This window comes from Xiphophorus hellerii, chromosome 20 (assembly GCF_003331165.1).
Source record: "Xiphophorus hellerii strain 12219 chromosome 20, Xiphophorus_hellerii-4.1, whole genome shotgun sequence".
Lineage (NCBI taxonomy): Eukaryota > Metazoa > Chordata > Actinopteri > Cyprinodontiformes > Poeciliidae > Xiphophorus > Xiphophorus hellerii.
Genome location: NC_045691.1, coordinates 26,977,123 through 26,998,862, shown reverse-complemented (window position 1 = coordinate 26,998,862; position 21,740 = coordinate 26,977,123). Strand labels below are relative to the sequence as shown.

Below are 21,740 nucleotides of genomic sequence, written 5' to 3'. Positions count from 1 at the left end.
TGTGTTGTGACTTCCTGTGGCTCTGACCACGACTTGAGCCAGTTGAATTGGCTACCACTGATCAGACCCAAATAATATAAAATCCACCAAGGTAAATATAATTTATTTCCGTTGTATAACTCAATTTGCTTACTTTAGAACATGAATAGATTATTAATAACTTATCGGTTATCTAAACGTTGTACAGGAATGGTATTAAACATCTCGTGGCAGGTGACTCCATACAGTACCTGAAACCCACCAAGGCGTTAAATGAAATGACCGGCACACGTCAAAGACAAGCGAACTGGGAACTTGTGTCGCCGCTTCGGACCTTCCGCGCATTGCGTGTGCTCGCCGGCGCGTCTCGAGTCTTCGGGAATTCACCTGGCTGACGTCACGCGCCGCGCGCTCCTTCCTAATGAGCCGCGGCACGAGCTGGCAGTCAGAGCCGCAAAGGATCCTGAGAGGACAGCAGAGACTTGAGGCACTTCCTCACAAGCAGGCTAAATTAAGACGGGGGATTTCGGGAAAAGTCTGAATTTGGTAGAAATTCAAGACCAAGAAAGTCGGTCCACAGTTTGAGAAGAGAGAGGTGAGTTATTGAACTTTTTCCGTCTTTAGTGGAACTTAAAAGTCGGTGTTTTTATTATTGGGACAACAGTCCAGTATCCACCTGTGCTTGCGGGTTTCAACAAGCCCGTGTTTATGTAGGACAGTTTTTTTTTTTGTTGAGAGATTGTTATTTCTCTGCTTCACAGCGAAACAAAACGTGGCAAAAAGAGAGAGCAAAATTCCTCTCTCGGTTCTTCTCGCTGTGCTGGTTTGTTAACTTTCGAGTAGAGACTGTGATAAATCATGTGACATCCAAGTGAAACGTTTCTGTGGTGAGATGTCGTGTTCCCTGGTAGCGCTGTCTGTTGTTTCACATGAAGAACTCGAGCTGAAACAAAAAACTCATAAAATAAAGTCTCCTTAAAAAAATTACTGTATTTTGGTTAAAAAAAATAAAATAAACCTCTTTAGATTGAGCAGTATATAGACTCGACCTTTTGGGTAAAAAACATCAGTATTTACACAAAACAAACATAACACGGACTAAAGACTTTTATGCAAAACAGAACAGTAGCATTACCACATATAATTTATTATTACATATACATTGCTGTGCTGTATTATTATTACGACACATAAAACCAGATATACATTTTCTTCTCTATAAAAACAAGCACAGAATTTCTTATTAATAATTATTATAATAATAATATTGTTGTTTTTATTTAACCAGGATGATCAATATGTGTTTTATTTCCAAATAATTGAGTTTAGTTATTTTCTGCTTGCGAGGGAATGAAACGAGTGGCAGTCCTTTTTTGTTCATTCAGTCAGCTGATGGGCAGTGTGCAGGAACAGGTGGGTGAGAGTTAGTGCTTGTACCTCATCCTCATACTTTCTCACTTAGATGATTTTAAATCTTTAAAGCCTAAAAGTTCAAACTTGACTCTGATAGTCGGCCCATGCCTTTGTTCAATAACTTTTAAAATGTCGACTCTTTATTTCTAAAATGAAGAGCAAGAGGACTGTAATTTGGCTAAGTTTGGACATAAAGCCTCATTTCAGGGACTATTATGTCTGTTAGTATTATGTTTTTTTCTTCTTCTCCCGATCCTGTTAATTTTTATCCTACCTTATCCTTGACCTGAAAAACAACATCCAGCCGCCTCTGGTTACCGTGGCTTCAACCTGGCAATGGGTCTGTTTATGTTGTGCACAGCTGAGACTAAAGTCTGTAATTATGAGATATCAAAGGTGCCTGCCTTAACGGCACGCGCACACATCCCGTCAATAAAAGCCACGTTTAGAAAATGTGAGGCTTTAAAGGAACTGCCTTCGTTCGACCTTCTGAAACCGCAACATCTTCCGATACACCGGACCCACGATGACTCTGAGCGCATGACCGTGTTTTGAAATGTTCCCTCCACTGGTTGCAAAAGTCTTGAGTCACCCAGTCTGCAGTTGTGTTTTTGTTTTTTTGTTTTTTTGTCGAGGCAGCGCAGCTTTAGAGCACAGGTAACATTATCCGCCCACAGTTACTGCTGTGTCAATACAGGCTTGGGGGCATTGTGGTTTGCTTGGAGGATACAGCGGAAACATCTGCTCAGAGAGGAGCTGCCTTTTTCTGTGCCGATCACTTGATGGTAGCACATGCAAACAGGACAGGCTGTGGTTGCAGGGATGGTGAACTATTTAACAAGAAACACTGAACGTAGTCATGTCCTTGAAATAATAAAGCTGAGTTTTGTATTTGTACAAGTGCAATGAAATCACCTCAATTAGAGATCGGACTGCATTACACCTGCACAGACCTATTCTTACAGGGCTTTCTGATAATGGGCAGTGAGAATAAGCGCAGTGCCTCTGAATGTCTTAGACCAGGGGAGCCCAAACCTTTTGAGACCAAGTTCTACTTTTTCTCTCACCAGCCGGCTGAGCTCTACCTCATGACACGGAGACATAAAAATTGTAACACAGTTTCTTCCTCAGTGAGATTCTGACACTGGGAGGAGGTTACTGGTTTCTCAGTCACAAGCTGGTTGCAAACCTGAGGTCAGCAGGCGTCAGTCAGTTATGGTAGATCTGAAATTTGGTTTGATGACGTCAATATGAGAAGCTACAGACTGACAGGAGGAACCAAAGAGCTCTGTAAAGGTAAAGGCAAATCTTCTGAAGTTGGGATATAATTAATTTAATTTCACATAATTATCGCGGTAAAAGTCATTTGTTTGTTTAAGATTTTATGAAAAATATTTGTTGTATTTGATGTTTGTTGTGAATGACGTAAACTCACAAACGAAAGAGGTAATTAGTCCAACGTTTAGAAACTACAGCGGCTGTAATGAGCCACAGCAAAGGGAAATAAAGGTAAAATAACCCGAACAGGTGATCAACTCAAAACCACTCCTACCTTTTTACTCTCTCTCTCTCTCTGTAGTTTAAGCACAGCCTGTTACCGTGGCAACCGCCTGCGCCCCGCAAGCCCAGCAGAGATTACGTTAAAAACATAACATTCAGTCCGTTACGATATCAAGTTTCCAGGCTTGATATTTATTCCTCGATTATTAATAAGCATTTCCCTGAACACAGCGATGGTTGATTGGCTAATTTAAACTCCTGCTCTGCTAGTCAGTCTATCTTTGAGTCGCCTTTATTTTTTTTTTGTTAATGGAACCGAAATGCACTGAATTGCGCAACACCTTGTTGAAACAATAATTACTGAGATTATTAATTTGAACCCGTTTTGTTGATTTTATTATTCTATAATGAAGCTACAAACATTTAGGATCTTAGTGAATATTTTGATAAGCCTGTCAGAAGAGGAAGTGCTGGTCTCAGCGTCCTGGCGGCGTTCAGTTTGTCACCTACTGCCGAGATCGACTCAAAACCTTCCCGCGAATCGACCGGTTGATCGCGATCGACGTATTGAGCAGCCCTGGTCTAGAGGCAGATTGGGGTTTAGTATTTTGCCTAAGGTCATTTCAACATGCAGGCCGGGATCAAGCTCCTAAACTGTAACTGGTGTTACTCCTGATCCACACTACCCTGCTTCTGCTGCTTGTTACTGTTACAAATTATCTTTTTTTCCTCTCATGTTCTGCTACATTTGAGAGAAATGAGACATCATATGTAGCTGGTAGTCTTGTTAAAGTATGCACAAATGAGGTTTTCTCTGATTTCTTTCTATTTTTTAGTTATTTTTTGTTCTTTTCAAAGAACCGCAACAGAAAACATGTTCATTTATAGAGGTCGCATTTGTTTTACATTTTTTCTTCTGGGATTACTCGGATATCTCCAGTTCACGCATCAGGCAGTCAGCCAGAGGTCAGAATCGACTAGTTTTTCAAACTATCAAATCTGATCGGTAATCATCACAAAATTCAGATTACAGGCATGTTTTGATGGCTAAACATAGACAATGGTGTAACACTCATTTACTTTTGGATTTAAAGCTAGCACTTCTGTATTACCTGAGAAAAATCATATTCAAGCCTTTCAAGGCATAACTAAAAACAAGAACTAAGCAATGCCCCGATATTCTACTAAACCTTGTTAATAAGACATCTGCTCTTAATTGCACGTACAAGCAAACACACACACTTGTGTTTCAGTTATTCGCAGAATCAGTTCTGGGCACTGAGGGCTTTGCTCATCACATGCCTTTGTGCTTTTGTCACTGCTCGTCTCTTTGTCCCAAGCAGCCGCTCCTCCTCACGACCTGGCATCCTGTTTGACTCCTCTGGCTCGGAGGCTGTTTTGTCAGGCTTAACTAAGCCTTTGTGGACTGTGAGCGAGGCAGAAATGGATACCCCCTGTTTAATGCACGCAGAGCAAATGCGGATGTTCCGTCTCTCACACGGAGGCAGGATCCTTCCCTCGTTGGTGCAGCGGGCCTGACGTGATTTCAGAAGTCGGTGGGAGAAGCAGGGGAGCAATGGGGAGGAGATGCAACCTCTTGACCCTGTTTGTCAAGAGACGCATCTCCTTATCTCTGTCGTTTTGCATCCCAATATAACCTGATCACTGTTTATCTATCTGTTATAAACAGATAACAGGTAAACTGTTATCTGTTTATCTGGTGCAGTTTGGATATTAGCATTTTGTTAGGGGAAAAACAACAACCTTCTTGCCAGTCACTACGAATTTTAACTAAATACTTCTTTGTTTAGTTCCTGTTTGTGCACATAAGTAGACTGGCAAACTGTTAAGACAGACATTAATAAGGCACAATATCTCAGAAAGGTTTGAGAATGAGGTAAATGTTTGTAAAAAGGCCTTACTTACTTGACCAGGAATGAAAAAAAGAAAAATCATGTCAGTGGAAAAGCATAGAAAGCCCCTTCTAGCGACTGTTCTGAATTTTTTAAGTGAGATTTTGTTAAATTAATTAATTATGATTTGTAGTATAAACCTAGCTTGGCATCTTCATTTATTATGAATCCTCTGTAAGTTGATTCTTTAGGCTGAGAGGAAACATGACTAAAACAAAGCCAACTCTGATCTCAAAGACATTGTGGTGGTTAAGGTGAAAACTGTCTCATAAAACGTTAAAACATTGTCATGTTTGCTATTGGTGGTCATTTAGATAGAAGCTGATGATTGGAAATGGAGTAGGAGGCCGTAGCCCTACGACGGTCTTCCTGTGTGAAACAAATACTGAGAACAAAACACGTAAATAGTTGCTGTTTGATTTGAAAGTTGGGTAAATCAAAAATGGCACACTGGCTACTGGTACTGTCTCTTTAAATAAGTGTCTGCCTCTGTGTAGCTAACCACCCACTAAAAACATGCAGACGACTGAACAATTCATCTAACTTAGTGACTTACAGCAGGTAGGATATTAACTGCTTAATTTATCCTCACTTCAAAATCCTTGAATTTTCAAAAATTAACAAAATATTCACCCTGTTTCTCTTCATAAAGACCAAATGTATTAATTCGGCAGATTGTGACCACATACTCTGAGTTTGGTCTGGTTAAGGCTTTTGGTCAAGAAATCCTCTTATTTTCATTGCCATTGGTCTTATTTGCATATTTAGATATTTATTAGCGTGAAAATGAATTTGAATTCAACTTAATGTCCATCCGCCAGTTCGTCATGGCAACGTGATCTTGTCTTGCCCAGGCGGTTGGCGGTAGTCTTCAATACGTTCATGACAGCATGAAGGTTTGTGCTCAGACGCTCATCAGAAGCTCGGCCTTCAGGTTTCACAACTGACAAGTGGGTTTGTTTCATAAGCGGAAGAAGGTTACCTGCTTGTATAGCAAGTACGTCCAGGTAAACTTTGGGCACGTTGTCAAGGCGACGGTCAACAACAAAACAAAAACAAAGCAGGCGCTTGTTTACTTCCAGCTGTTAGTGACAAAGCGATGGCGTATTTATTTTTTATTTTATGCTAAGCTCTGCTTGGCTAATTCATGTCTCTGCTGTCCAGCCTCTGTCCATGCGTCCACACTTATCCTGTTGTACTGAACTAAAAAAAATAAATCAGTTTTAGCTTGGGGACAAGAAATGACACTTTGAGTGTTTATCTCTAGTTTCAGATCTGGCAGGCTCAGAAGACATTACAATCTTTTTCTTTCATCCCCAGCAATGACGTCTTAAGACCAAAGACTAGATTAATAACAAGTTTGTGACTTTTGGAAAAACATTTGGACTCTTTGCAATTTTTTCTTAGTTAAAGAAATTGGTCCATAAAGATAAACCTGCATCTCAGCGGTCAACCTAATTATGCCACTTTTTACTCCGCCTCAAACATCTTGCTCCAATTTGTTGGTGACGTGTTCAACTTAACGCATTGTTTGTACATATAAAGTCATTTAATTGTAAAAACTCTTAATGTTTTCTGCAAGTAAAACCAGTAACTACTACGCACCAAATTGTCAGATTATAATCTAACAAGTAAAATTTTGTTTGTGTGGGTTTTTCCTAATCTCTTCCTGCTTTCCGTCTGTGATCTGTAACGTTCCCCCTTCACATGAATGGCATTGCCCTGCTTAAAGCTTGTCTGGAAATACGGCCAATATACAGCATAAAAACTTGTTCGTTTGAGTGATGAAGTAACAAAACTACTGGAAGCACTAAATGATCGGTGTTTGTGCTGACTCAGGTGAGGCGTTGGGTTAATGCGTTCAGCTTCTACACCATCAACCTTCAAACAGGCTGGTCTGCTTCTGTCGTGAACGCTGGTTAATGGCGTGTCCCATGGCTCTGTCTTTAGTTTATTTTTGGCAGCCTTGTTAAAGGCCCTGGAGAAGGAACACAATGTGGAAAGACGGGTTTGCTTGTCCGGGAAGGTGCAATCAGAGAAAGCGTTTCGTTTTACCTAGAATCTCAGATATTTCCTGCGGTACGTGTGGGAACAAGCCGAACCTTCCTGGCATCTTCAACATCTGAAACCTGTGACAAAAGAGAGAAAAAAAATTGTTTTCAATTACATTTATAGCTGTCCTCTTTCAGTGAGTTTCAAGTACTATTTAAAAAAAAAACAACAACATTTGATGCGTTGCGATTTTTATAAGGCACATCTTATGCTTTATAACTTACTTTTATTGGCTTCAAAAGATTGTTTTTTTCTGAGTTTTAATTTCTCAATGTTGTCCAATCTTTGCAACATCCTGACGTACTTTATCCTTTGTTAGACGAGGAGAAAAGCAAAGTTGTTTGTCCTGGACACGTGGCAGATGTTACAGTTAAGAGATGTCCCAATCAAGACATTTTAATCTGATCCGTGTCCCTGGCAAAACTCCAGTCCTGATATCGGCTGTCGACTGGGATTTTTATCAGACGTGCATCAGTGAGTGAATTTTTAACAATCACAGCCTATTTTGGTGTTCAAAGCTTGTAAAACTTTATGTGCACATTTTAAAAATCTAACAAAACGGTGTTTTCTCTCACAATAATAGCCGTGTTTCACTATTGCAAATGACGTTGAAAGTGAAAGAGACGGTTCCTTCAGGTTTGTCATGTGACCTGCTTTCCCGTGGCGAACACCTCTTGGTGTTGGAAGGAAGGATGCACACAACACAGCCGAGACATTTCTCATTACATTTTCAATATGTTCATGTCAAAACACGTTTAATAGGAAAAACAGACGAAGGAGAATTCACACAAGAAGAAATTTTTTGTCAAAACACAATTACCTGGAGCCACGATCAAATATACAGCAAGTTGATTAAAACAAGTTGGTATAAAGCAGAGCAGTAATTAGCTCACTGTTTGAGCAAAATGTCATTTTATTGAAAGTTCTGGCTGTACGTGTTGTCAGATATAGTTTTAGCAATAACTGATGCGGCGATGTTATGTTTAGGGTTTGTGCTGTTTGAATATTGTTGTAGTTTTCTTAATATAGTGAAGTTGCATTTCACAGCTGTCCTGCAGAAAAACCAGATAGGGTAAAGTAGTGGTTTGCAGCAGCAGTGAGTGACATTTCTTTTTAAATGTAGTGAGGTTTTAATACGCTTTTTTTAAACACAGTGAGATTTAAATGTATTTATGGCACGGAAATAAATGTCATGTTAACATTATCGAGAAATGAAACTTCTTTAGTAATCGATCTGTATAAGGAGGAGAATAAAATCGACAGTTTTAGTCATCACAGATCTAACTAGGTGTTCACACTGACAGACTGGTTTCTGCTTCACGACTAAAGTACTTGGGACTGCACACTTAAAAATACGCTTATCTCAAGATGGTGAGAGTTTACAGGAACAAACGTGCCACTGCTTGGCAATTAGACTTCGAACGTGTTATTCTTGTTCCCTCTAAAATGAAAGAGATGCAGAATAAAATATAATGCATTTAACAGTGTGAAAGCCTGGAGCATTTATTGGTGGGTGCGAGGTGGCTTGAGTTTGGACTTTAAATGTTCCAGGGTTTTCCCCCAGAAGACCTGCTAAGTGGTAGCAGCGCTATGGCAGTCCACTAGCAGCCCACCGTGTTTTTGTGTTAAAAATGTCAACATTTACAAACATTTGGGGTGCTGTGGTGGCGCATGGGTTAAGCACAGCCCACATAAGGAGGCCTTAGTCCTCGACGCAGCCGTTGCCGGTTTGATTCCCGGTCTGTTGACCTTTGCTGCATCTCTTCCCCCTTTTCTCATTACCCACATTTCTGTCAATTCACTATCAAATAAAGGCTACTAGAGCCAATAAATAATTTTATTTAACAATAATTTGGAGATACACGAGGAGGCGTCATAATTTGGAGATATACCGTGTGAGGCCAACATGCAGGCGCAGAGACAGCCCAACTGGTGCACACCCAGTTCAATGAGTCATCTATAAACCTAGATTAAAACAATCCAAAAAACCTTATTCAAAATAAACAAACAACGCTCAGCCTGGTGGGGAGGCAAGTAAAGCCTGGTGGCCCACCAGGCCTATAATACACAGGTGTGGGAAACCCAGTGTTTTACCTGAACAAACAACAATGTCATGTTGTGAGTCACTCAAAACATAGTGGATTTATTATAAATATCCTGTATGGGAAATATTTCATTTAGAAATCTAAATGTGTTATTTTAAGTCCCGTTATCTTTACAATGTGTGAACTGTTTGATTTATTTCAATAGTACCGTTCATTTCTTACTGGTTTTATCTTGAACAGCTGAGAACTTCTGTTCTTTCTGCTCTTATGGTTACAAATAATTCAAAACAAAAAGTTAGCTCGACCCTGAGGCACACTTCAGCCTCTCTTTTTCATTGGTCGTCAGCGTTGCACATTTGCACTTTAGTTCACACTACCCGACCGGGTCCAGTTCTGGCTAAAATAGATTCAAACATGTTTGTCTCTACTTGTGTAGAGTTTGTTCCCCTCTTCACTTCCTCTCACACCGACATATTTTTGGGCCCCAACTGCTGCAGATTTTCACCCCCAACTCAGTCGCGTAGTGTGCCCCCCCCCCCGCCCCCCCATTTAGCCAAAAAAATAAAAAAATCAACTGATCAAATACAAACTATAACGCCTGCCTTTAACCACAGCCAGTTTTCAGACGCATGTTTCGACATTTGTGTTTATCAACGCTCTGTTGCAGTTTAGTTGCTCATTAATCCGTCACTATAAACCGGGAATGCACTTTGTCAGACCTCTACAAGGAAAACATGTAAGATGTAGATTGTGTTTTTTTCCCTTGGTGCCGAGATACCTTTGCGTTGAGTCAACAGGCTTTAATAACTGCAGTAAGTGATCTTGTTTTTCCACATGTAATTGGAGGAAAACGTTCAGGATGATATTGACAATATTGTAAATGACTGTGTTGAAGTGGGTCAGTTTCACTGACCTGACACGGTTCACGCTGACTCACTGAAACCTGTGAGCATCCTGTCAAAACATTAAAGGTGCAGTTCACGCTTCAGAAATTAAAAAAAAAAAAAAAGTATGTTCCAGTAGCTGAGCGATGACAAGCATGATTAGACAGCAATTGTCTGGCTCACAGCGCCTACCTTCAGGATATTTTCATACCAGTGATCAATTATGCAACAGCCTGGGAAAATTACAAGTTATTATGCCATGTATTCACACTGGAGGCTCTATTCTGCCAGATTGACACATTATAACGAAACGATTCATCTTACAAACATCAGCGTGTCTAGTGGTCTTTTAACAGCCTATTTATTTATTTTGATTTCTAAAACGAAGATAAGCCCGCTGCTCTGCTGGCGCCGCGCTCCCAAGCCTGTTAGACCTGCTTGATCTCTTCTTCCTCCTACGGGCCATTTTTCAACAACTCAAGCTCTGTGAATTACGGGACTTGTTTATGATGCACCTTCTGTGCATGACTTTGATTTTAATCTACCTATTGTACAAAGCTATGTACTTTTGGCTCCACAGTTGTGTTGTCTTTAATGCGGTCCCTGTCATGGAAGAGTACAGCCTTGTTTCTAATTGATTTCTGTGCCAATAAGAAGAAAATTATGAGTTTTGCCCATTTTTAAAAAAAAAAATAATGCCAAAACAGTATCAGTTCTTGAAATTTATATATAAATTATTCTATAATAATATTTCTATACTTATTCTATAAATAGAATTTCATGTAATCTTTATTCCAGAGGTATAATGATGCATCAAGCTAACAAAGATGATAAACATTGTTGAGTTTTAACCTCAATAAATGACAATCTGTAATTAGTGTAGTACCATTCAGAACAGCTTCAGTGAGTCCATATAAAAATTGTTTTTTAAGGGTGTTCGTAAAACGTTTACAAAATGTCTACATATATGAAATGAAGGTGTCATAAATTAACACGGTTTTAAGGGATCTTTCTGTATTATCAGGTTCAGGTTTGATCAAAGTATATTGTAGATTTACAGCAAAAGATTTCAGATTGCCTGTAAAACAGTGAAGTAGCTTGTAGTTGGTGGCAGCTAATGGTTAGTCCATCATGGTTTTCCCATCGTGGGCAAAAACATTTGACTCTCTGACAGTGTTTTTTTTTTTTTTTGCTCTGTAGGGCAACAAAAATGTTGCCAGATGAACAATCTAGAAAATGTTGAAACTTCTTTAAACAGTGCTAATAGCAATGCCAATTAGCATTCTTTGTTAGCCTAAAACCACTGTTTTCTTTTTGACAACTTTTGCTCACAACAAATTATTTTAAGGAAACCTCTCAAAAGCTCACGTGACAAGATGTTTTTCTAATCTCAATACCCGTACCAGCATTTTCTGTCTATGATATCAAGTGTTTTATTTCTCCAACACGCTGCGACCTAATTTTATGAAGTATCGCTGCATATTTTCAGTGTGTCTTTGGGGTCTTTTTTGCTGGCTTAACAGATTTTTTTATGTGCCCTAGTCTACCCTCCAGTGATTTGTTGATTTTCTTGCTTCTCGTTTGGCCTCTCCTCTCCACGCTCCTTTGTGCAATTACATTTGCTCAGTTTTTCCACTCCCTCTGGGGAAACAAGGCGCAAATGCAGATGTAAGTGGTCTGAGGCTGGGGATGATTTTTGACAACACGTTTTTTGTGTTAAAGAGACTAATTGCTGCTAAAGCACATTTCCGTTTGTGCAGAATTTGAAAGTATTTAAAGGCATCTCTGGGGCTGAAAAACAAGTTCTTAACCACTTTATATCAGCATCTTGCTGATCCAACTATGAACAATAAACTGAATATTTCAGGTGCTTAAAACCTGCAAACCAAACTATGCAGCAGTACTGCATAGTTTGGCTGCTGAGTAATGCTGGACCTTTTTTTAAAGGAGGTTAAGACTTAATGAACACCTTGGAGACCGCTGTTGATACATCACGGTTGTTTCGCTGACCTTGCATATCATAAGCCAGCTTCTGTAAGAAACCTGCTCTAGATTTTACAAAGTCTTTATTATTATTATTATTATTATTATTATTATTATCATTATTATTATTATTATTATTATTCATTCATTCACCAGACATTATAAAAAGACACACTGCTGCTTGAGATGTGTACTTTGTGACTGGATTTGAGTTTTTCTTTTTACTGACAATTGTGGTTAACAGTAGAAGCTGTCAAAGTGGGAATTTCCATCACCTCTCAAAGCTGTTTAAAGGCAATAAAGAAAATGTTCAACTAAATACTTTGTTCACCTCAGTGGAGCAAAACAAGATCTCTGTCCAGCCAAGGGCTTAAAATAGCACCTGGATTACTTTTTAGTCTGCTAAGAGGGAGGTGTGCACATTCATGACAGCATGTACTTGATCAGTCAATTGGTGTTAAATGTAGCATGAGAACAAGGGAACATTATCATCTTATGAAGGATGAATGGTGGCTTAATTAGAAAGAATAATGCTACCTTACAGACAGAGTGTCTCAGTATATTTCTCATGTCTCGTACAGTAACTGGTTCTACGACGTTGTATAATAATATATTTTTCTCAGACGAAACCTTCGAGCTTTTGTCACATTTTTATGGCCAGACGTTAGAAAGAGTATTCAGGACCAGTCGCCCAGGGCCCCGAGTTTTGGAACGCCCAAGAAATATATATTTTTTATGACTTTTTTTTTTTAAAACCCCATTTAAATGAGAGAATATGCAGCTTGAGAAGCTGCCTGGGCGGAAAGCCACTTGACACGCCATTGGCTGGTGTTTACGAAGTAGCCATTCATTTTTCTTGCCGCTTATTGGCTGTACCCCAAGAGCAGAAATAAGGAGCACCATGGATGTTAGCTTCTGCGAAAATGCCAAGACGGTTTCCAGTTTGTGTATTAATGCATATTAAACTGTGCTTGGTGTTTAAACTATTAAAATAAGGCACTATTAGTGTTTTCAGCTACTTACTGAGGGTCCACTGTGATATTAATGTTAAATCTACCTGGTGTATGAATGATTTTGAGCTTAACTGTTAGATAAAGACTTGCCCTGATTGACGGTTTGTTGTTTCTCTAGGAGTCCGGGGTGAGCGGTCACCATGGCACCCTTCCTACGATTTACCCTGCAGGGTTACGACATGGGCGCTCTGGGCCCCGTGGATGGCACACCGACTTGTGCCGTCAGGATTAAAGAATCTGTCAGTACAGGTATGACCAGATATACGTGCATGCAATTATAGTTTTGAGTATTTGCACCCGTGCGTGACTTTCCTGTAATTTTCCTGTTTTTCCACAGAGCGAGGAAAGACCTTGGTACAAAAGAAGCCCACCATGTATCTTCAGTGGAAGTCCAGTTTTGACGCTCATATCTATGAGGGTCGTGTCATCGAAGTGATCCTCTTGAAGACCTCTGACGAGCCTCTGGCTAAGGTCACTTTGGGAATGTCTACTCTGACGGAGCGCTGCAAGGCCTTGAAAACCAAAAACCAAACTGAATTCTGGGTGGAGCTTTATCCTTCGGGGAGAATTCAGATCTCCTTACAGCATTTCCTGGAGGACACAGATATAGGTAAAAAAAAACAAACAACTTCTGCATTGGTCTGATTTGGCATTTGTAGTAACTTGATTTGTCTATAACGTTTCCTGTGTTTTACATGCTTGTTTTCATGGACTTCTTATAAAGTCCCAAGACACTCAGATCATGCAAGTTCCTTAGTTTGTCACAATACATTTTAAACAAGAGAGAATACAAGAGATTTTGGAATGACATTCATTTTAGGCTACAGGGTTTAAAAACAACATAAAAAAAAAATATGTTCCCTGACCGGGAATCGAACCCGGGCCGCGGCGGTGAGAGCGCCGAATCCTAACCACTAGACCACCAGGGATGATATGTGGGTGTGTGTGTGTGTGTGTGAGGGCTGCAGTAACCTTACACTCACCCATAAACCCTGTGGTCATGTGGATCCACTGCCTCTCACTCTAGTGTTGTATGTTGACCTCTACTGGAGGAAGTGCTACCAAATATGCTGTCTTCTTTTCTTGAAACACGTGGTATTCAGGAATATATAGTACTTAAATCCATTAAATCCACATACATATAGCTATGTAAAGCTATATGTACAAGAAAGAGATTTTTTTCAATGAGTTAGATTCTTGTTGGGTTAAATAAAAATCAAATTACTCTTGATTTTCCACATTCTTATATTAATCCTTTTAAAGTTAGTGGATGATGTGTAATTTTTCTATGCTACATTACCTTTAATTGCCTGTGTTTTAGGCCTGCGTTCCCAATGCAAATTATTATTTTTTTGTCATTCTGAGCATAATAACACATACGAGAAAAAATGGGTTGCCGGTTCTTTGATCCGTTTTAAATAGAACATCAAGTTAAAAAATTATAACTCTATTTCCATTCCTACATCTAATCTCCCTTCCGTAACCTTTATTTTACGGTTTACTAAAGGCAGAAAAGCTCTTGACGCTGTAGATCAGTGGTGTACAAACTTCATAGAAATCAAAATCATCAAGTTGAAAAGATGACAGTGCCAAAATAAAAAAAATGATACATTAAAGATGCAAAATGGTGAGAACTAGATGTCTTTAAATTGGTTTTGTATTGTGGGAGTACAATTTGGGTGTTTGGACCTTTTAGGAACAAGCCCCACACTCCACCAGTGTCCACCCACCCACTCCACTGGGTGCCCCAAAAATCATCCCAGTGTTCATTTACGTGTGCTCAAACAGCTCAGTGGACTTCTTTTCCTGATTTTTCAGTCTAACTTTCTCTTCCAACAGAGAGAAAGTTAGATTATATCTCTCAGTTCGTCACTCTGTTCTTCCAGAAGACATTTGTGAGACTGCTTCTCTTTCAGATTGTTCCTATATCAGCCCCCCTCCCATCCTCCCTCCTTCCCTTCTTCTCTTCCACAGCTTTTGTCTGCTTTGTTTGCTTCTCCCACACCTTCTACGCAGTCTCCTCTGAAAGACCCCCGCTGTACTGACTCTGAGCAGCTCATTTAGAAGAGCATTTGTCAGCATTTAGCCTCCAAACCCAGCTCAGTATTTACAAGGTCATGCCCACATTAGAAAGATGTAACAACTGTGAGATGGTGAAAGCTTAAAGAAAGGTGAAATAACTTGACTACTGCTCTGTACGTTGGGCAAGGAAGGATTGATAGCAGTTCTGGTTGACAAAATGAACGTGTTAATCTTGGGATTTAATGCATATATTTACGTTTCCCCCTCTGTGGCAGGCAAGCCGTCAACGAAGGCTCCTCCTCCAGAAGGCGTTATGACTCTCAACAGAAGGAGAGGAGCCGTTAAGCAACAAAAGATTCACGGCATCAAAAACCACGAGTTTATTGCCACGTTCTTCCGCCAGCCCACCTTCTGCTCCGTCTGCAGAGAGTTCCTCTGGTGAGACCATTTCCAGTCTCTGTTGCAGACCAGTTGTAACTTCAGCAACATCTGACTGCTCCTTTGTGGACTTCTCATGATTGTGTGACCTTCTTATATTTATTTAATCATATCATGCCCACAAACCTCGGTGTAGTTTATTGGGATTTAATTTGATCGACCAGCACAAAGTCGCACATAATTATGAAGTGGAGGGAAAATTCGAAATGCTTTCCTAATATTTTTGGGAAAAGATTTATGAGAAACTGCAGCATGCGGGGGGTTTTTTTCCCCCTCTGCACAGCTGGAGACCAGGTTCATTACTAGGGATTTGGATATGTCTTTATATATATTTTTTAATTTAACCCTGCTTTAGGCCTCCATTTGTGGAGCTTCACCAATCTGTGAGTCAAGCTACTCCTCCATCTATCCATTTACAGACATTTTTTATCTGCTTAGAAAAGAGCAATAGGAAATCTGTTGTTTTTTCCAGCCTGTGTTTTAATAGTGACTTATATTTACTTACTTTTAGTTTTATTATCCCTTATCTTCAGTTTTGCCTGTAATAAATGCAAAACCACTGAACACACACTTTACTGGGTTTGTCGCATTTGGAGACCGTTCCATACAGACATTTTTCAATGTGTCAATAAGGTAGAGATCTACAAACAAATCCTAGTGCGACAGTCATTTCAGGCACTTCAGTCCAGAAATAATAAAATATTTATATCTATTTTTTTCTCTTTCATACAGGGGTCTCAACAAGCAGGGGTACAAGTGCAAACGTAAGTGGCTTCTAAGCTGATGCCCTCATATTTGCACGTTTTTACCCTCTGGACATTTGTAAGCCAGGCGTTTTTCCTCACTTCCTAACTTTAACATTACATGTCGTTTGTCCCAGAATGCAATGCAGCCATCCACAAGAAGTGCTTTGAGAAAATCATCTACAACTGCACTGGAACAGCAGCAAACAGCGTTGATACCATGGTGAGCGGAGTCAATGTTTTGCAGCAAAACGTCAACGTCAGATCTGGCAACGGCAGCGAGACTCTCATCAATATTTTCCTTTTTTTTTTTCATGTTGTAGTTTCAGCAATGATTTGAAAATTATTCTTCATCTGCACTATTCGTCACACCAATAAAAATACGAGTGTTTGATTTTGACTGTTTACCTACAGCCAGCTGACGCGTTCTAATCTCTGTTCACGCAGTTCCAGAGCGAACGTTTCAACGTCAACGTGCCGCATCGCTTCAAGTACTACAACTACAAGAGCCCCACGTTCTGTGACCACTGCGGCAGCCTCCTGTGGGGTCTCGTGAGACAGGGCCTGAAATGCGACGGTGAATCCCACAAAACGCCTTTTTGTCATTTGTATACATCTGTCTTCTAACTCTGCTGTGGTGCTAACATCCTCACTTCTACCTCACGCTTCGTCCTCCGTCCAGCCTGTAACATGAACGTCCATAGTTACTGCCAGGTGAAAGTGGCCAATATGTGTGGAGTCGACCAGAAATTGTTCGCAGAAGTTCTGGCCCAGTTTGCCACGGTGGGTGGAGAGTTGAGCTTTGTACTCGATTGTTTTTAAAAATCCATGTTGATGCTCACCCAAAATGACAAATAAAAAATGTTCACTGCAGAAAAGCGACACCCAGGAGGAAGAGGATCCAGATATTGGGATTTATGAAGACAGGAGCTTAATTACAGATCCTAAAGGTAAGAGCTAAACATCCACTTTCATCTTCCTTGTATCGTTTGTTTTATTCTTTGAAATATATTCTTGAACTGCAACGCTTTGATCGGAATTTGCGTGGGTATCTACATACATAGTCATGTACTCAAGGTGTCCAAATGTGTATTTTTAGCTGGCCAAAAACCCAAGAGCGTGAGGCCGGCGCCTGCCACGACCCCGGCCAAAGACCCAACCCCAGCCCCGACCTCCCAGCTCCTCCATCTCAAATTGGACAACTTTATACTCCATAAAGTTCTGGGGAAAGGTAGCTTTGGCAAGGTATGCCCTGCTGTGTCCGTCCTTAAACAACCTCATTCTGGGATAACATGACGGCCCGGTGGTTATTAAAGCTACGTGCTTCTCCGAACGTCCCGCTCCTACAGGTGATGCTGGCAGAGCTGAAGGGGTCTGGTCTCTACTTTGCCGTGAAAGCCCTGAAGAAGGATGTGGTGCTCATGGACGACGACGTTGAGTGCACCATGGTGGAGAAAAGAGTCCTGAGCCTGGCGTGGAACAATCCTTTCCTCACTCACCTCTACTCCACGTTCCAGACTAAAGTAAGAACACTCCTGCTGCCTTCCACTTCACAATTTTGCACTACCTTCTGCTGGTCCAACACGCACAATTCTCTAAAAGTTTGTGCTTGTAGGCTGATGCTGTTGCATGGGTATTGCACATCTCTGTTAGTAAAACAGGTTTCTCTACTTGCATCATGGTAAACTAATGAGGAATAAATTAGAGTGTAGACGGGGCCTAAAAGTTTACTTTAATTAAAGCCACAAGCAGCATATTATTTTAGCTTTCTTTTCGTTTTTAGACAACCAGCTAAGTAAGCAGTGAAACTTCTCCCATTTTTTTAGCTTATGCTTAACGTCTTCCCGCTCCGTCTTGGCGCTTGTTGTAGCACCAGGGTGAGTCAAGTGCAAATCATCTGGGATGTGCGATTAAAACGATCCTTTCCACATGCGTACCCCTCTGCACTTGTTGCAGTTACTACTTACTTTATTTCCTCAACAGGTTAAGATATCTATTCCTCTATTTACATGATAATGAGTAGATTAACATAATTTTATATAATCCATTCTCGTTTGGTTTCCTCTGCATGAGAAAACCAAGCCCAACCCAAAACTGAGGCTTTATTGCTGAGAATGACAATTCCCAGCTGTTCGTTAGATAACGCCACACAAACCCAGCCTGTGTTATCTGAACCCCCCCCCCCCCCCCCCCCCACACACACACACACACACCCTCCACTTGTGCTCTTCACATCCCATTTGTGAGCTGACAGTTATATCTCGTTTTCACAGGAGCACCTCTTCTTCGTGATGGAGTTCCTCAACGGAGGCGACTTGATGTTTCACATTCAGGAGAAAGGACGCTTCGATCTCACCAGAGCTACGTGAGTACGCACCCAACCTGTGACGCAAAGGTTTGCAGGCGCAAAGCCGTCTCGATCGACGTGACACGGTTTGAATTTTCCCCGTAGGTTCTATGCTGCTGAGATCGTCGTAGGGCTTCAGTTCCTTCACGCCCAAGGAATCATCTACAGGTAGGACTCTGGTTCCGGGGCGTTCCGATCAACCTGAAAAAACGGTTTCATTTGACGTGCATATGTCTGTTTGTCTACAGAGATTTGAAGCTGGATAATGTTATGCTGGACAGTTCTGGACACATCAAAATAGCAGATTTTGGCATGTGCAAAGAGAACATCTCCGCAGAGAACAAAACTGGAACGTTCTGTGGGACGCCGGACTACATCGCACCCGAGGTTAGTCCGAGTCTCCTCAACAAATATCCTCATATATTCTGTTACTTCATTTAAATGCCAAACCTTACTGCTCTTTTATTTGTATTATTATCTAAATAAATGTGTGTGTGCCTCCTGGTGGCCTTTACGAATATTGCACCTGCATGCGACGCAACTCCACTTGTCTCTTCTTTCATAGATCCTGGTTGGACAGAAGTACACCTTCTCAGTAGACTGGTGGTCATTTGGTGTGCTCGTCTACGAGATGCTGATTGGTCAGTCGCCATTCCACGGTGACAATGAGGACGAGCTGTTTGAATCCATCCGGTTGGATGCCCCCAACTACCCCAAGTGGATCACCGACGAATCAAGGAGCCTACTTGAGCAGGTGAATAATCAGTAGTGTCAAGAGTAGGATCGCACACTCTACGTTTCTGTCGTTTGGGATTCAGTTGTATTTCCTCCTGTCCTTCTTTTCAGTTGTTTGTGCGAGAGCCAAGTCGCAGGTTGGGTGTGGTCGGCGACATCAGAGCCCACAGCTTCTTTCAGTTAATCAACTGGTCGGCGCTGGAGAACAGACAAGTGGAGCCGCCGTACAAGCCCAAAGTGGTATGGGAATATATTAGAAGTGCACAGTAAAGCAGGAGACAGGAAACAAAATGTGCTCCTTAGAAATTGGAATATTGTAGTAAGACCAATAAAGAAGTATTTTCAATACAAAATAGTTGCTGAATAAACTGTTCATTCTCACTGTTGTCCAGCAGACAGTCACTGGCCACAGAAAGGTAGGCCACAAAAGGCCATGACTAAAGAAGTCTGTAATTCTGCAAGCATGTTAATGAAAAGTTGAGTGGAAGGAAAAAATTGTGCAGACAAAACAAAAAAAAAAAAGGAAAAGTATCAATTGTTCCTGGGTTAATTAAAGCAGCATAGGCTTCCTGACACCTCAGCAGTGCTACAAGCCAATTGCTAAGGAACACTGACCAAGACATTTCTGGAATTAAAATTAATTATAATATAATTTTTTAATGTCTCAAGTTACTTTAGATTTTTGAGAAACTTAATGGAAATATACCACTTAGGAGTGGATCTACATAATGGGTTCTACTTATTGAATTGACTTACTGAACTTCATTAATGGCGTTGCAGCTGCGTCTGCATCTGTCCCGATTAGTGGCTGTTGTGAAACTCATTGAGCTCCTTTTGTTTTTGTTCCTTTGTGCCCACAGAAATCCCCCAACGACTACAGCAACTTTGATCGGGACTTCCTCAGCGAGAAACCCCGCCTCACCAACTGCGACAAGAAGCTCCTTGCAACCATGGACCAGACTGCGTTTAGAGACTTTTCCTTCGTCAACCCCAAAATGGAACAACTGATAAGAAAATAGAAGAAAAAACTCACAGAAACTAAAGTGTTAGCTCAGGACACGGAAGTAGGCTCTTATGTTATTCTGTTTATCTTCATGTGGTGTAGGGGTCAAGTGACTTTTGAGCCTGATTGTAAGCTTTATGGTTCCTCTGATACATCAGGAGATAAAACGACGTTTGCTGGGAGTGTGCGTTGTCTCGTCTCCTCCGTCAGACGGCGCAGGTTTCCAACGGAGCGCGAAGCTTCAGGACTCGTGGACCAGTGTCGCGTTTTGTTTCTGCTAAGGGGTACAAATCAATTGCCAGTTTAGTCTTCGTTTGTTAGTCGTGTTTTCTTCATTCACCGTGTACCGTATCACAACTCTTTAATACGCAGGCACAAGATTCACACTTTGATCTTATGAAACAGTGACACTGTATAAACCTGACATTGCACATGCAAACTATGGGAGTTGAATGTACGCGGAGAGCACATTCATTGCAGCACTTTTTGCACCCGGTTAGAGATTATAAGGACTTTTGAGATGCTTTTCTGTTTTTTTTTTTTAGATGCAAAATGGTGCTACAGGTTGTTGCCACTGCTGTTTTGTTGATGCAGCCGGTTTAGCCCATTTGGGATGAAATGTACTGTAACGGTGTCGACGGTTTAAATTTGATCTGAACTGAAGCTTGTATGCCATGAACATTTTACTGTCATTGCTTTCCTCTCTTATCCCTTTATGTTTTGTTCTGTTTTTAATATTTTATTCTGTCTTTATGTAAAACGAGTATGACATGAAATGTCACGCTGTATATCAAAATAAAGGAGAGTACAAGTGAAGTTCTCTGGGTCCTCGTGAAACTCGGTGGAAGAATGCGCGGCATGCGTTTAATATCACACCTGTACGTCCGTATGCAATAAAGAATGTTGTTTTATAAGAGAAGTGGCATTTCTGTGTGAGAACAGATCTTTAATATGTCATATGTATGTTACAATATTTAAATACTGGGATTTAACAGGGAAATGATGCAACTCTGTCTAAACAAATCATGTGTTCAGCTGTTAACTGCTTGATTTCAGTGGAGTCCTTTTGAAATGTCCATCTTTTACAAATGATTCTGAATAAATATACTTGTAAATTGAACATTCCTTCTCATCTGCTGTCCACGTTGCACTTGATTAGCTTTGGATTTGAGGCGTCTTCAACGAGACACTGAAATCTGTTTAACTGAAAACATTTTGGATTTGAGGAACCAGTTTGTAAAATTCAGCTTTCCTATGAACCGAGGTTGATGCAAGTCATGAACAGTTCCACACGCCAGTCAGCTTTGACTCAAAACAGTGTATTGTTTGCTAAAAAGTTGGAAGATGAAAAGGGATTTTGTCATCCATGATCCCAGCGAGTCCAAGCTGTCCTCCAAATCCACAACTTTATGAAAGAAAAATTAGCTTTGGAATGTCTGGGAATGAATCTGTGGGCTCACCTGATGACGGAAAGTTTAGTTTGATGGTGAGCAAACTTAGACAAACAGGTTATTGTGTATTTACGTATTTTAGAAGCAGTTTTGTTTGTTTTTCAACTGAATTGTACAGGGTACATGTCATATTACACGAAGAATAAACACTGGCATGATTTATCTTGTAAACCTTTGATAGCCATTTTATTTAGTCTTATTTGTACATAGAGAAATTAA

At 40.6% G+C, this 21,740-nt stretch overlaps 1 protein-coding gene and 1 non-coding gene across 2 annotated transcripts; one reads left to right on the top strand and one right to left on the bottom strand.

Annotated features, from left to right (window-relative positions):
• Positions 1–412: 412 nt before the first annotated feature.
• Positions 413–21,190, top strand: LOC116710004 (protein kinase C delta type-like). The gene is made up of 17 exons (XM_032548772.1): positions 413–574; positions 12,901–13,031; positions 13,120–13,392; positions 15,080–15,242; positions 15,975–16,006; positions 16,123–16,208; positions 16,433–16,562; positions 16,668–16,768; positions 16,860–16,935; positions 17,085–17,230; positions 17,335–17,508; positions 18,259–18,350; positions 18,438–18,500; positions 18,581–18,719; positions 18,898–19,086; positions 19,179–19,307; positions 19,928–21,190. The coding sequence occupies exons 2-17, from the start codon at positions 12,923–12,925 to the stop codon at positions 20,084–20,086; spliced, it is 2,061 nt and encodes a 686-aa protein (XP_032404663.1). The 5' UTR covers positions 413–574; positions 12,901–12,922; the 3' UTR covers positions 20,087–21,190.
• On the bottom strand, positions 13,640–13,711 carry trnae-cuc (transfer RNA glutamic acid (anticodon CUC)). The gene has a single exon. It is a non-coding gene; the product is annotated as a tRNA-Glu (tRNA).
• Positions 21,191–21,740: the final 550 nt, after the last annotated feature.